Source organism: Myiozetetes cayanensis, unplaced genomic scaffold (genome assembly GCF_022539395.1).
Source record: "Myiozetetes cayanensis isolate MyiCay16 unplaced genomic scaffold, myiCay2020 scf2-11, whole genome shotgun sequence".
Lineage (NCBI taxonomy): Eukaryota > Metazoa > Chordata > Aves > Passeriformes > Tyrannidae > Myiozetetes > Myiozetetes cayanensis.
This window is the reverse complement of record NW_026087411.1, coordinates 84532653-84549646: the sequence shown is the minus strand read 5'-3', so window position 1 is coordinate 84549646 and position 16994 is coordinate 84532653. Positions and strand designations below refer to the sequence as shown.

The 16994-nt window shown below is 37.5% G+C and overlaps 1 protein-coding gene across 1 annotated transcript in view; it reads left to right on the top strand.

Moving 5' to 3' along the window:
- The window catches only part of KCNQ5 (potassium voltage-gated channel subfamily Q member 5), a 279875-nt gene extending 263513 nt beyond the window's left edge, over positions 1-16362 (top strand). Inside the window, exons 11-14 of the mRNA XM_050316089.1 lie at positions 1334-1442; positions 9410-9541; positions 10389-10515; positions 10859-16362. Of these exons, the coding sequence (XP_050172046.1) occupies positions 1334-1442; positions 9410-9541; positions 10389-10515; positions 10859-11800 (1310 nt within the window). The 3' untranslated portion in view covers positions 11801-16362. The remainder of the gene's footprint in view (positions 1-1333; positions 1443-9409; positions 9542-10388; positions 10516-10858) is intronic.
- Positions 16363-16994: the final 632 nt, after the last annotated feature.

The following is a 16994-nucleotide window of genomic DNA, read 5'->3' as shown; positions in this document are numbered from 1 at the left end:
ATGAAATTTTCAGGCACTTCTGATGGACAAATAATACTTTTCATCTTTAATTTGCAGTCTACCTGAAAAAGGAACTTGAAAAAATGTCTTATAATCATTTGTGTCTGTCTGTGCTTCAAATCTGCTAATAGAAGCCCCTGAAATGGTTTACTTAAAGTGTTTCGGAATATCTAAACCTATGTTTTAAATAACAGCATGAATGTAGACAGGGACATAGGACAGGGAAGAAATCTCCTCTCTTACTGAGTGCTTCCTTAATCCCATCATTTTTTTTTATGCTTCATGTCACTCTTTCATTTTACACTCTCTTCCTGATGAAGCAGACACATTTACATGATGAAGTACACTGGCCTTGAGTGAAATTCTTCACCTGGGCACTTGGACTTTATGCAGTTGAAGAAAGATTATTTGAGATGAAAAAACACCTGCCCTCAAGAGTTTTTCTCTACTTCACGTACCTGCAAAACATATATCATATACGGGCATCCATGACTCTGCCCTTCTTGCTCCATTCATATTCCAGCACATTCTAAGTTTGTAAGCCTCTTGGTCGTGCAGCAGTACCTGATTTATTTGTGTATTCAGATACAATGGGCAATTCTGAGATTTCTAGATAATTCTCGAATGGTAACTCTGGCAGAGTTAAGAAATGGTAAGACTAAGAAATGGTGTTAAGAAATGGTAAAGGATCCTCTTTTTTTTCAGGTAAATAATTACAGTAACTTGGCTTAAGCTCCTATGGCAAAGGAAGGCTTCAATATCTCCATGGCTCTGAGGTTTAAGGTGGTAATTGATCCATGATGGATGTCATTCTCTATTCATTTTTAGTAAAAAGGTGCTTTGTTTATTTTCACCTGTAATAAAGTGTCGGATCATTCCACCACCTCCTTATTAAATGAAATGGATCTTCTCCTTTGTCCTCAATGTCAGGTTGATCCATAGTGGTAAAATAGTAACAATAAAACTTCAGCGTCTTTTGATTCTGCCATTACATCTGTTAGCTCACCATCTCTTTCTTGTATGACAAAGAATGTGATGAAAAACCATGGGACATCAGGAATAGACATCCTGGTACTCAAATATTATTTATTTAAAAAATAGCAGGGAATTCTTCCTTCTAATTTTTACACTAATTTTACACTGGGACTACCCAAGTGTTTATGACACAAGCATAGACACACACAGGTGCATCATACAGTTTGCAAACTGATGAAGCTCTGTCATAATAAATTTGCAATCTTTATTTCTCCAGAACCACTCTGCAAGCAGTTTGAAAACACTAAGGAAGAGATTTTTAAATGCCTCTTGTTTAGTTTGCTCTTGCATTTTGCAGCTGACACCAGTCTTGGAACAGATGATGTTTATGATGACAAAGGATGCCAGTGTGATGTGTCAGTAGAAGATCTCACCCCTGCTCTTAAAACTGTCATCAGAGCAATCAGGTGAGTAAAAAATACTGAGTTAATAAACATTTGAGATTTCTTTGGTTATGATACTAATAAACTGTATGTCAATTCATAAAATGATCGTTAGTTGAACTTACTACATAGCTAATGCTAATACACTATGCTCTTTTTTTATCAGTGTTTTAGTTAAATTTAAATATTTATAGGTTCTTTTATCAGCTTTTCAAATCTAAAGGTGTTATGTGATTTTTACACAGAAAAGAAAGAGAGTAATGGATATAATTTCCATTATATTTCCTGTAATCCAAATACAGTCTGATGTAATTTTACTGAATGTGTATCACCTTGCCTGGAAAAGTTATTTCCTTTAAAAGTGTAGGGCTTTATTTCATTTCCATATTTCTGAAACTGTCATAAGACTTCTATTGCAAATTTCTTCTGGTAAGAGCAGAATAATTACATTCATTCAGTTGTGCAAAGCCTTACCTACCACTATTCACTGAACTAAGTATAACCCAACTAATTTAAAACTGATAGTCTCCTTCTTTTCCAAGAAAGCAGCAAACTGCATTGGAACTTATAAAATTACCTGTACTGAAAGTTTAAATTTAGCATTCACACTCTTGAGACTGCCAAGGCTCTACATGTTCCAGAATATTTTGGAGTGCAAATTCTGACAGGTAAAATCACCACCGTAAAGTATACAACAATAAGCAAGGAGAGTTCAAGCAGGTTATTACCAGGGGTGACCAGGGTCACTACATCACAGCTACATCAGTGTCCAGCACCCTTCTTGCAGGCAGGCAGGCAGACAGACAGGCAGACAGACAGACAGAGAGGAATTGCTGCAAAAACCTACAGAAGGATGACGTTTTCCTGCAGGGCAACTCTTGCCTGAGTTTTCTCAGCACTATAGCAAAAAGAACTTCAAGCTTTTTATCAACTAATTTCATACAGTGATAACCTATAGGTTACTTGTATTTTCTTCCCCTTTTTCCACTGATTAAAATGAAGACAGACACTGAGTAAAGCTGTTTCTCAAACTTTTCCACTAGCACAGAGAACTTGACAGATAAATTGTAGACTTCTTTTCCAATCATTTTTCCAACCTTCCTGGAAATGACCTCACAGAACTTCTCAGATACCAGGCCCGTGCCCACAGTCACTGCAACTGATGACTCAAATGTCACTGAGGGAATGGTCTCTTGCCAGAAATGTTTCAGCAGGTGACAGAAATCCTTCTACACAGTGGACACCCACCTACAAGGCAAGCCTATTCCCTCAAATGGAAAATGCTCAAATTAGGAACAATTAGCACAGTCCGGTGGCTTTAATGCTAAAGATTCTTGTCTGTGATGCTGCATTTTAAATAGACTGGTTGACTTTTGGCTCCAAGTGCACCTTGATACTTGTACAGGCAAGCAATACCAGTGATCATCTCATTCTTAATAAGATCCAGATTCCTTGAAGATTGTTTTCTAAGGTGCCACTGAACTGTTCAGTGCATCATCTGCATTTTTGCGTGGTTCTCTTGGTCATTATCAGTTCAAATGGAAAGTAACCAAACATGAAGGACATAGCTGGCAAATTTTCTCCATAGGGCCATCCACAAAGCTGTTCTCATAGTAAGAGCAAAGATACCAGAGTTTGATAGTCATTCATGCACTACTTAACTAATGAGCATTAAATTTTTAGATTATCTCCAACTGTTCTCTGCATGGTCAGCTTACCAGAAAAACAACTAATTTCACCACTGAGGCTGAGAATAAGAATCTCCACTTGTTATCAATTAGCCATGAATTTCTCCCATCTCCTTCCAAATGTTAGCATTTCACTAGATTACAAGCAGCACATGCAGCTTGGTTCAGAAACATATCTTTGTCTGACATGTGTAAAGCAGTAATGTGCCATGATCTTCAGACTTCTGTTAAATGCTACACTTTAATCTCTCAAAATCAAGAGACTGATAATTCAGTTCATCAGGTATCTGATACACCTCTTTCTGGTTATTCAGAGTATCTGTTACCTGGAATCTATGCAAACATCTGAAGAAGGATCGGAGACTCTATATAGTAACTGTAGAATTTCAAGATGATAACATCTGCCTATATGGAAACTTTGTGCCTCATTTTGAAGTTTGTTTTTAGAAACGGCTTTGAATTGCAAAGGCAATGGGGGAGGGTGAAGGCTGCTTTGCCCTATATGCTGGTGTACAGAAGCAGTTGAAGACAAGAAGGCACTTGCATAGCTTCATGAAACACTATGAAAAGACCCCAAATATAAACACAGGCAGTTGAATCCATTCTTGATACATCAACTTGAAAAATTGTAATAAGGGAGAATAATTATTTTTCCCTGCTTAGAGGTGGGTACAAATTACAAAAATGGCCCTTTTGTTTTGGGAAGGAAATTAAATTAGCCAAATTAAGTCATGCTTGTGGGTTTACAGAGGTAGGTCCTCTCTCAGTTTTGGAATCAAATCATTTGAGCTTGGGGTTTTTTCTGTGAAAGAAGCCTAAAATATACTGGTTACTCTCAGGTTGCACAGCCTTGAAATGGCAAAAGACAAAAACTGGTTTATTTATGGTCTTTCATTTTAATAATTTCAAAGTGTAGTGCTTCAGTGTTGACCCTATTTACTTACATTTTCTCCAGGACTACTTTATTGTTCAAAACAACTTCTTGATTTTAAATAAACAAATGCCCAAACTTTCATTTTGAAATGGTCAAAACAGACAACAGAGAAAATTACCCTTTCCTGACAAAGTTCTTACCATTTTGGCCCTTTCCAAAAGAGATAGGACTCTTAACCAGTCCTACCAAGACCCACCAGGCAGACCTGGTGTTAAGCTGTCAACCCGCTCCCAAAGCTTCCTAATCTGAGTCTTTCATCTCCTGTGCTGCCTCCTCCATCCCCCTTACTACAAGCTCTCTGTCAGGCAAGATCAACTGAGGGCGTAGGGAAAGTAAGGAAAAGCTGCTTGATGCATTTTAACAGTGTTGGGTAAGTAGGGAACAGCTGGGTAGTGTGGTGAAAGATGGTGTGCTCCACAGCATGCCTTGAGCCAGAGCAGGACCAGTCCTGCTCCTCTGCAGCCTGTGGCTGGGATCAGAACAGTGCACAAAGCAGTTCCTGCTAGCAGTATACTGAGCCTCTATGCCAGCAGGCTTTGTAGCACAGTTCAACTGTCCCCAGTGTTGTTGTGAACAAAAAGCCACTAATATCCTGCTGAGTTCCAGGAGCTTAACAAAACCCACTGAATTTTCCAACTCTGTTAGTTGAGAATGATGAATGTGCATAAAAGAGACTAAAAGAAAGATGAGGATACCTTGTTTCCATATATTGTGTTATCTCTGATCATTTTCCATAGCAAGAGGCATGCAATTCTATAATACTCTCCACAATGGAAATTATGGAATTATGTCACTATTTATGGAATATAAAATAAGATTTGAGAAGCATAAATAAATATGCAATAGAAATAACTGTAGTGGCAGGAAGATGAACACATTGACCTAATAGGTCTTTTCTCTCTTTAGTGATTGCAAAGATATGTTTTCATTTGTTGTTAATATAAAAAATAATAAATGTAGCTAAACATAATGAAACTTGAGAGTTCTTGAGCTGATAAGCTGTATAGTTGAATAGTCATACATATTTAACAGACAAAGATAGAAAACATAATTTACCATTTATGTTCAGTCTTTGTAATGTTTCTCTAACACCTAAAAAATGTATTTTTAGCAGCCACTATGAATTTGTTCAATGTGATGTTTCAGAATCCTCTTTTAAAACCAAACACATTGTATATTTTCTGCCCAGATGCTTTTCAGAGCCTAGGAAAGGGTCTTAGGTATGTCTTTGGCTAGGACAGCACCATGCTTGGGAAAAAAACATATCTCTGCCTCTAGGGATTGGATTAGTCCAAGTCAAGACCTGAGAGAGGAGGCAATTTTGACTCATTTACCTCACATGTATTTGAACTGTCTCTCAAGCGTGTTTGTCTGTTGGCATCTCTACATTAGATCCTGATCTCTTCTGCACATTGCAGTCTTACTGGACAAAGGGTTATTTGGGAAGGTAAGGACAGAGAGACAGAGGAACCACCACAGCTAGATCTCTTTGCACCCACTTTCCTGATAGAGCAGGCGAGCAAACAACCTGTGGTCACCTCATCTGGTTATGGGTAAAACAATCTACCTGTCTTTTAATATTCAAGGCACTAGTAACAACTAACTGTATGATTCTACCTGAATCCCAGTAGAATGAAACTGTTTCTTCCTGAGACAGTGACGAGACTGACAAGACACAGGTTTAAAACTAATAACATGATTATGAAAGGACTGCACAGAGGATTAGGAATGTTCTAACTTGGTGCCAGTCTCAGCAAAGTTGACTAAATGACAAACAGAATAGCTTTTAATAATGGAAGGGTCAACATGAATGGAAACTAAAATGCAGTGAATGCCAGGGAAGATATGCAACCTGCATTTACAGAAAACGCTGTAACTTTAGAGCAGTGCTGATCCTGCATTTCAGAACAGATAAACGAAATGGGAGCTGCTTTTGGCTGCTGGAGTCAATAAGACAACATTTGGTATTGGACCTGTAACTTTCCACAAATTATCAGGGTACGAGATAAGATTAGTGGGGCCTGTGGACATTAATTCTAGACAAAGCACATTTATGTATTGGTCTGCTTCAGTACAAGACTTTTTTCCTGCTTTCCTCTGGATGCATCATTGAAACAAGCTACTTATTTGCCTAATTCTCACCAGAAAATTGTCGTCCTTGTGGTTTGGGTGGGTTTACAAACACATATCGTCTATCACATTATACTTGGGTTACAAAACACCACGGCACTACATGTCATACGGCGATTTGAACATGCAAACAATGCTTTTAAAAGTCATGGAGACCACACGGCATTGTTGTTCGGGGCTGATTCCTACTTTTAGTCGCTGCTGCGAGATCAGTACCAGCACTTCAGCACAGTCAGTGGCGGCTCGGCTCGGTCTATCACGAGTCTTGTCTGCCCCCTGGTGGCACCGCTGGAAATGACGACCCGGGCTCGATCGCCCTGTCCCTCCTGTCCTTCCTAAGGGGTGCCGCTCCAAATAATTTGAGTATGCATAACTTTGTGCTCATTTTCTCCTTTTTGTAGGGCAGGTTACACGCCTGCGCCCGCAAAACTGAGCCTTTCGTTTTTATCCCACAGGAACGTACACTCTACAAAGTTATAATAATCTATCAGCGTGGGTGTTCAAGCATTTAGAATCATAGAATGGTTTGAGTTAGTTGGAAGGGATTTCAAGATCATCTAGTTCCAATGCCCTTCCAAGGGCAGGGACACATCCTGCCAGACCAAGATGCTCAAAGCCCCATCCAGCCTGGCCTTGAACACTTCCAGGGACGGAGCATCCACAGATTCTCAGGGCAACCTGTTCTAGTGCCTCACCACCCCCACAGTAAAGATTACAATTACAGTCAATCACATAGTTATTTCAAGATACAGGAAGCCAATTGAGTTTTAAAAACTGACAGTAAATAACTGTGGAAATTCATCCAAATTTAATAACTGCAAAGCAGTTGCTAGGCTCCATCACTGAAAGAATTCAGGTTTTCTTTTTCTTAATTAACTTGCAGGCTTTTAAAATGGCAGTCTTTTACAACACTTCAGGGGTTTTTTGCACAGTTTATGTAAAGTTTTGTATATTTGAAGAAAAAGAAGTAAGCAATATGGTTTTGTTTCAAACCCTGCTTAAGTTAATTAAGATGGAATCAGATGAGATAATACCTAAATGTGAAATAGTATAGTTACACCTCACTGATATAGCTGTGATGCTTCAATTCTGTGTTTGAATTCTGAACATTATAAACAAACTGCCTTGATTAGCAAAAAAAAAGTGTTATAAAGCTGCAAAGCAGTAATGAAGACTTTTGTGTATGCTGATTAAGAAGTTTCCATGGCTGTTAATAAAAATTAGTCTTCTATCTCTTCTCTTGTAAAATCGCCCAATTGTGGTAAATTCAGTTGTCTTCAATTATGCCATTAATCCTCTGGCTCTGCTTTTCTAATAGAGTTTCATAGTTTTATTTTATCAAGAGCATGAGGTAAAAAACTGTGGCCACAAAAACATAGTAATAACAACAAAATTATGACACCGTCTTGTATGTCAGATACATCATTTATTCTTTGTAACCTAAATAAAGAACTAGATTCCAAAAGATTGGGTTGTCGCGGTATTACGAACTGAACATCTTGGCATCAATTGACAGTTAAAAGAAAATAAAATCTGCATCCCACATTCATCCCGTCTTCAGAGGCCTTTAGACTACAAAAGATGCCAAAAGCCCTTGGTCTGTTGAACCAGCTGGCAATGCAAAAGAGGAAAGTGCATCATCTGATATATTTAAACCTCCATGGAGATCAGTCCTGAACTGTCAAGGTGATGAACTACTCCTAACAGGCCTTTTCCATTTTTAATTTCTATAATCAGAATCATAGTTCAAGCTCTATACAAGTGACAAACAATTTCATTTTTAACTGAAAGTTACCAGAATGGGAAATATCAACAGTTTAGGCACTATGAGAAAAGGCTGACATTATTTGAAAAAATATTTAGGTATGATAAAAAATCAGTAGAGCATCACTCTATACTATCAAACTCTACATACCTATTATCATAAAGTCTGTCCTAACTATATGCAGTATGTGTTTTCTAAATTCTACTAAAACATTACTAATCTATTTTTATAGGAGAGTGAGAGCCGTGTTTTGGTTTTTATTATAATTTGTTGTCTCACAGCTGCTAAATACATATTATAATAAGCACAAAGTGAATATATTAGCATGAACTATTGTCATTTGGAATAGGATGCCAATTTACTGTCTCTCCTTTTTCAATTGCAATATCAGCATATATCAGCAGTTTGGCCCTAATGGGAATTCTTAAGCTCTGTAGCACAGACCAGAATACCTAACACACCTGATGCCTTGGCTTCTCTCCCAGTTCTTACATGGAACTCTTCTCCCTTCTCCAGTTCTTATGTAAACCAAGGAAAACTTCAGGTTTTACCAGCTAACCTGGAAAATAATCTTGCTGTCATTTACTTTCCAAATTTGTCATTTCTATTATTTAAAATTTACAGTGTAATATCAAGTTTCTCATTCTAAGAAGAGCTACTCAGTGGGCATCACATGCTCACATATCACAAATCACAGAAACTTGTGCAATTCTCACATAAAAAAATGCCATTCATCAATTTTGTTACCTTGAACTTAGTATTCTGCAGTAAAATTCATGAAAAATAAAAAAATTTTTAATTAAGTAATAATTTCTATATATTCCAGTAGGGAACAAAGGTAAAAACTTCTCTTTACCTGCAAAATTTGATCTTAAGTCAGGGAAATAAATTAAAAACTAATTCTTAGGCCTGAATGTCAGTTAAAAAAATAAAAACTGATGAAAAATTAAATGGGTGCATAAAATATTATTTTTTTTTAACCAAAGTGGAGAGCTAGGAACTTAAAATGAATAAGAGAATACTATGATCTATGTTTGTGTAATTCACTTCTTAGAGAAATCTTTTCTCTTTAAGGAAAAGAAGCAGCATAAGCACAAATGTAGCTTACAGGATATCCTACTCTAGTCAGTGGAACTAATCCCAGGTTTAAGTTAGGCATGTATTTCAGTACTTTTCATATCAGCCACCTAACATATAAAAGCCAAACAGGTATATACTGATACATTAAACATGCTCTGCAGTTGTTAAAATAGTATTACTTGAACTCTCTTAAACAGCAATTCAAAGGGATAGCTACAGGACATTTGTAAGAGTGCATTTGTACTTGCACATTTTTACTTACAAAAACAATTGTGTAAAAGCTGTACTGAAAACACCTTCCATTAAAAAATAGCTATCAAATTGTGTCAGTGAAATATATCATATTGTTTCACAACTGCTAAAAATTAATCTGCAAAACGCTTTTTCCCCACAGAATTATGAAATTTCATGTTGCAAAGCGAAAGTTTAAGGAAACACTTCGCCCATATGATGTCAAAGATGTCATTGAACAGTATTCAGCAGGTCATCTAGACATGTTATGCAGGATTAAGAGTCTTCAGTCACGGTAAGGAAAGAATTAGTCTCATTCTGCCTAAGCATCTAATGTCATTCACTGCATACTGTATATTGGCAAAGTTTAACATTTCTGTGTTACACAACCTCTCTGTGAACACAGCTGAGATAGAAATTGAATTGGGGGCAAAACTAAACCAAAAAGCTTGTATCTAAACTGTCCTCAGAAAATGGAAGTCTGAACAATAGAAAAGGTAATCCTTTATCTGTAAAGTGCATTTGCAAACAAGGAATTTAGTCAGGAGGTTGCCAAAAGGATGAGGAAGATATGTGCCTTTCTCCCACTTGAGGCCTTCTATTTCACATAAAAGAAATTGGGAACTACTGGTAATGTACTATTTATGTGAGTTTTGTGTTATAGATTCCTGGCAATAGCAATTAAGAAAACAAAACAAAACACAACATTTTATCATATTTACCATTATCAACATCAGAGCTGAGACTACTGCTTCAAACTCACAATTCCTCCAGGACTGGATGCTGTTGTTAGAACAGGAAAGCTGGGGGTGGCACTGGTATGTCTGTTCCTCCACAACATCAGGCTGCTGGAGAGGCCGCCTCCTCCCTCCCCCTTTCAGCAAGTCTAGGCTTGGCTCTTCCAGATGATGGCTAAGTTCTGGCCCCTGGTTAGTGCCAACAAAAAAGAAAAGCAGTCTCAAATGCTCAGAAATCCCTCCTTTTGTTTTTTTTTTCCTTTAATTAATAAAATTATGTTTGTCTGCTTTTTCAAGTGCTTTTTTGAAGTACTGTGATGTTCATTTTTAATGAATGGATATAGCACACACTTTCATATCATCACTGTTTTCAGGAATCGCAGCAGCTTTTGATTTCTCTTACAGTGTTGACCAAATTCTTGGCAAAGGACAAATCACAGCAGATAAAAGAACCAGAGAAAAGAATCCTGCAGAGAATGAGACAACTGATGACCTCAGTATGTTAGGACGGGTAGTCAAAGTGGAGAAACAGGTAGAGTGATTATCTGTGTTGCTTGGTCTTGCTTAATTGTTCATGGCCTATTCTGTACTTCATTGCCAGTTTCAAAAGCTGAACAGGTAAAATATTTTTTTATCTGCTTATATGTTGAAATAAAGTTTAGATGGATTGTATTATCTTAACCTTTTTTCCCCTTTTATTAGCTTGCTTGTGAAAAATGTACTTGGGTTCTGACTTTTTTTTTTCAAGGGTCAATAGCATACACCAAGTTCCCTTCGTTTTTCTCTTCAGCAGTCACATTTTCTCTTTGCTTGGGTTCAAAATATTTTAAATTAGTATTTGGCACTAATGTTGACCTTTTCCTCTCTTCCTGTAGGTACAATCCATTGAGTCAAAATTGGACTGTCTATTAGATATTTATCAACAAGTTTTACGAAAAGGATCTGCATCCGCGCTCACTTTGGCTTCATTTCAAATGCCAGCTTTTGAGTGTGAGCAGACTTCTGATTATCAGAGTCCATCAGACAGCAAAGATTTGTCTAATTCTGCACAAATTAGTGGATGTGTATCCAGATCAGCTAGTGCCAATCTGCCTCGTGGCCTACAGCTTATACTGACACCAAATGAATTTAGCACTCAGGCTTACTATGCTTTCAGTCCAGCTATGCATAGTCAAGCAACACAAGTGCCAAATGATGGACCTGCAACAGTTAATAATACATCAAACCAAATAAACCAGGCAACTAAGCCAGCAACTCCGACAACATTACAAATACCACCTTTCTCATCAATGAAGCATATCAATAAGCCTGAGCCCGTTCATATTATTCCTGTAACCACACAGGAAAATATTTCCAATGTCACCGCTTGCCTTGTTGCATCAAAGGATAATGGACAAGTTGCACAGCCCAGTGCAACAAAGGATCTCACGTGGAGAAAAAGTCTGGATATAGAAGGGGAACCTTTGCTCTCAGTTAAACCTGTGGTGCAAATGGACTTAGGAAAATCTTTATCTGTACAAAATCTTATAGAGTCTACAGAAGAACTGAATATACAGATTGCTGGCAGTGACTCCAGTGGTTCCAGAGGTAGCCAAGATGTATACTCCAAATGGAGGGAGTCGAAATTATTTATAACTGATGAAGAGTTGGAGACAGAGGCAGGAACAGAGACTACTGAAGCCATCTCTCGCCCGTTAGTGGAAACAGCTCTCTCTGCTGACTCTCTAAGGACTGGAATATCAAGATCATCTCAAAGCATCTTCAAGCCAGGGGATGGTACAGAAGCACTCAATCTGCTCCATGTCAAACTGAAATAACAGCTTGTTGGCTTTCTTCATTGGCTGGTTCATTCCTCTAGTCATACATATCATAGCATGAACTGTTTTGAAAGCCTTTTTAGTAAGATAAAATCACAAAAATCAGGATGAATCTGCAAAGCAGTTGAATGAGCCCATATTCCCTAGTTGCATGAAAATGCATGTTTAAGTGATGGCTAACATCCAAATTTACGCCTACAGTACGGCAGCCTTTGTTGCAGTACAGTAGGTTTAAATAATGAGTTGCCTACAAAGCTAATGCTGCAGGATGTATCAAAAAGAAAAAAAAAATCAAAAATTTGAGCAATTAGACCTAGTGCCGTTGCTACAGGGCAGAAGTAAAAATTGCAAGGTTTAAAGCACTTTGCTTCTGAACTAATTAAATATATATATATCTAATGTCCTGACTTAGATGATAGTTATGTTTACAACAAAAAAATTATCTACAGCTGCTAGCAAGGTACCAAGGAAACCAGTAATATGGCTAGAAATGGGGGGTTAGAAATAGCTGCCAGTTGCAAGATAGAAATATTTGTTCATCATTAACAGTTATTTTTAGGTCTGAGAAACAATAGGTTAACATCCATCTAATTTTTGGTGACTTAGTGCTGTGGCAGAAGCACCTGACACAGCACTATTACATTGTTCTTCATAAAAAGAACATTGTTTTGCTACAAAAAGTTTGTATTTTAAGAATTGGGGCTGGCCTCAGAAGGGGATAATGCGGGTGGCTGCACTGAGAATTCAGGGGAATCTCTCCTTCTAGTCTCATTGAGAAGCTGTCTTGTGAATCTGAACCATTTTGGCAGCAATTGGTGAGGGAAGGAAGCAGGCACTGACTGCCTTTCTTTTAGAAGCAATATTTCCTTCTGTGGAAATTTTGGTAATTTTCCTTGCAGCACTTCATAAGGCTAGGAAAGGAGGGAAAACAAGGAACTGAAACACAAAGTAAAACTAAAGAAGACAGAACAGAGGAGAGAGAAAGACAACACAATCAGTGGGGAAATAAATAATAATACAGATTTAGATATGCAGGAAGGAAAATTATCCCAGAAAATAAAACACAAAAGGTAAAGAGGGAAAAAGTTACTCTTTTTTTTCCCACGAATAATGAGTGCTATTTCCAAAAAAAAAGCCACGAGGGCAATCAGAAATGAAAATAGAAGTAGATAAGAACTCCTTAACTGAAAAAAAAAAAAATAAGGCAAGGGTTTTTGCTTTTATAATAAAAGATAATGAGGAGAAAGAGGGAAAGTGGCAAAACTCTTAGATCTTAGCACTGTGTCTCAACAGCAGTCATTTTTTCGTGAACTTTCCAAGACAGGGCTTTCAGACTCCTTCCCCCGAATACCCAAGTTTTCAAATTCAAAGCCTACATCAGACTGAGGATTCCTGCCTGATACATCCTCTTTTTTTTCTTACCCTCACCTACGCTTCACTTCTGCTGAGATGCAGGAGCAGTGTTAGTGCCTCTCTGCACATCCCCAGCAATGCTTTGCTACTGGGAGAACCCTTGCACAGCCTAAACAAGCTGCTGCTCTTCCCAGCTGAATGAGATTTCTGTGTGTTTCCTCCTCACAGATTTACACCTCACCTGCACCACAGGCTTGTAGACAACCCAGCTTGGGCTCAGCTTCCCTCTAGCACCAGGAATAGCGAATGTATGGGGGTGCCAGTGCCAGCTCACTCAGGGCAGTGTTTTCTCAAGGCCCAGACCCACTGGGAACTTACTGTGTACATCAAAAACATCACTCCAGTCTTAACCACGGCTAAGTGCTGTAGATTGTATTGTGAAGGACCTGATCTGTTTACTATGAATCCATTGTAACTTCTGCTTCCATATTTCCTTTAAAGAAGTATTCCTGGATGTTACATGACAATTTTATTATGTGAAAGTACATGCAAACTGTAGAGTGTATATATTGTGTCATTATACGGGGTCCACGGATGGTACACTGTGTTCCATGGCTTACACCAGGGCAAACTTCAGTTGTTAAATCCTGAAAGACACCTTGAAGCACAATTTCCTCACCACTGATTTGCCATATAATTTACCACATTCAGCCTTTCCTGTTTTCCTTTACTTGCAATCTGATCATGCTAAAGCCTGATTACAATAGTAATTTTGTGAGGACAAATACAGGTTTTTTCACATCTCGGTTCACTTAACTATTAACTTATTTGAATGTCTCCAGTTTATCCAGACAAATCTGTAAGTTTAAACTATCAAAAATTTAAAAACTTACAACCTTTTTTTTTGTTTTCTTTTCCTTTTTCCTAACTCTTTATGGTGCCTTTCTTGCCTTTCACACGAAGCCTCCTGCTGATCTAAACATAAACATGCAGTTAGGGTTCAGTTAAGGAGAAAGAGATCGGGCACATGGCAACTGTGTGTCTGTAACGAAACTCCTTTCCCCTCCTTGAGGAGATTGAAAAATCAAGGCATCATGAATTGAACACCACTCTTCCACCTTCATCTGTGTGAGCAGATGATTGCACCACATTGTGTCAATGGGAGAATTGAGCATTGGCCCTGCCTGTACCAATTCCTCACAGAAACAGGGCCTTGGGTTTTGCTGATAATTTATCTCACGGAAACTTGGTATTTTTGCCTTAAATGACATGCTTGAGTCCTTCTAACTTTAAGTTAATTTATTTAATACAATTTTGTGCACAAAAGAATAAGTTCTATAAATTATGTATGAAAATGTTAATATCTTTACAAAGTACTAATAAATCCAGAAGATCGTATCTTTTCAAATTATGGTTTAAAATCCTAATATGTTTTCTTTTATGCTCACCATTATTATTTTTGCAGCTGCAAGTCTTACAATATAGGGGTTTTTAACATAATATTGATAGGAAATAGAAAGAGTAGTGAATATATGAAATTTTAAAGAGGAAGAATTGTTTGTTTGGATTTTTATAAGTTTTACTTATATTTCCTCATGAGGAGTTTCCTATTTCTATGCTCTCTCTTTGAAAGACAGTGTCACGACTGACAGTCATTCATTAGTTTCACAAAAGAAGGGCCTGTCTGGCTTTTCAAGTCTAGTCCTGCGCTGCTTATTAAAGTCCAGCTCATGACAGCTGTGTTCATGAGTCAGGACAAAAGACAATTTTTTTTTTCTGATTTACAATCCACTTGAGGATTGTTGGAAGAGAGAATTTGAACTTAAGTAAAAGATTCAGGAATTAAGCGTTATCCAAATAACTGTCTTCTGATCAGCATGTTCTTCTACCTGAATGGAGAACTGAATAGTTTTGATGACTATTATTTGTTTAAGAATTTGTATTTGCTCCTGGCTTATATTATCTATACTTTTTATTTAAATATGGATATGATGTTTTAGCCTAGGGTTCGAGATTGCAAAGATCATACACTTTTATTCACAGTGCCCACAGTTGTTCCATGTTTTTGAGATAATCCTATTAGAGTGACTGCTCTCATTATAGTATGGTGATGAGTAATTCACCTGCTTTTGTGATAAGTCAAATCATGCTGAATGGCTGACGTATAGTAGAACATCTGATGTACAGTACTATTTCTGGATTGGGACCTGCAATCCTTACTCAAGCAAAAATTCTATGGAATTCATTCATTCTATGAAATTCAAGAATTTTTCTTGAATTGGGAACTCAGATTCAAATCTTGATATTGTTGGGCATCTGTTTAAAGTGAAAATGGTAATATTCCAGTTATTTCCTGAGGAAACTAATATTAAGCTGAATTTACCCATGTCACATTGACTATACAAAAAATAACGCACAAAGTACTGATGTACAAAGGGAAGAAGTGAAGGGACAATTTTAAAAAGCACAGAGAATTATCAGAAAATTGGAGTAAGCAGGAAAATATAACAGCAAAGGAATGAAAAAAGGGTTTAAACACCTGAGGCTAAGTTCATCCTTGGATGGCTTCACTGACTTCAATGCATTCACTGCCCAACTGGGTGAAGCTCTGCCTCCGTTGGGATAACCAGGCTCAGTTCTACTGGCCTTAAAGGAACTGAACACACCTATACCAGAAATGAACTTGCCTCTCTGGGCCAACTTTTATCCTGACTCATATGTCATGCAATCCTTTTGGATTCACTAGGTTTGAATGAAATACAGGTCAGAAAAGAATTTGTCCCAGATATTTCTGCTTCACATTTTTTTCCAAGTGTGTTAATTGACTTAATTCAAATGGATTACAACATTACACAAAGTGCTGTCACTGTCTAAAAAGGTTAATTAGTTTTTGAAATAAGACTTGTCCCCTGCAACGTCAGTGGAATCATGCAATATTTTCCTGTCCATTCATCTGGATGAAAATATGGCTATTCATTCAGTTGTGGCCACACACAGGACAATTCCAGACATACCCAATATCATCTGCTATTGGAAGAATTTTTGACTTCTTTGAAAGACAAAAAGACAGTTTTGTAGCAGGCTTAGAAAGCACGATGGCTGCTTCCACTGACACTGCAACAACATTAGCCAGTACATTACAATATTAATTGTAAATTCTTGACAAAGTTGAATCCATATTGTTGTTAATAAAAATTATTTGAAAAGTACCATGGTTACTTGTTTTTTTCCTTACATAAAAGATTGTTTGGTGTGACTACATATCAAGGAAGAAAAAAAATTAAACTTGTTATTGTTTTCCTTTTGAAGTTTTGTAATTTTTTATTAAATGAACACCACAAAGTTCATTAGAATAAAATGCACAAGAACCAGTCTGACATGTTCAGCTTCTGGTAACTGTTCACAGTAGAGTTTACTTAATGTTGCAGCACCTCTACAAAAATGAGTGTGGAAGTTATTATTGCTTTCCCTGTTAGATAAATGGCAATTGGTTCAGGATTAGCAATCAGGGGCCTGTGCAGGGAGCAGGATTCATCGTGGAAGGCACTTCAGTTTAACCTGAGACCTAGGTGAAGCCCTTTCCTCTGCATTCAACCATGGAAGTTGCTCTAGAATGTTACTGCATCAAATCTAAAACAATCATTCACAACATACCTTCTTTCCCCAGTGTGCTCTTCCCACAGCCCTGCTGAGGATAACCTTCTGTAATTACATATAAAATACTGAATATAGAGAGTCTGTGCTGTAGTGAAGTTCCTGTCTCTATGGAGGCTTCAAAATCAGAGCCAGACATCTCCAGGTACAGATGATCTCCTGCCTCTCTGGTGAATGTAATCTTAGA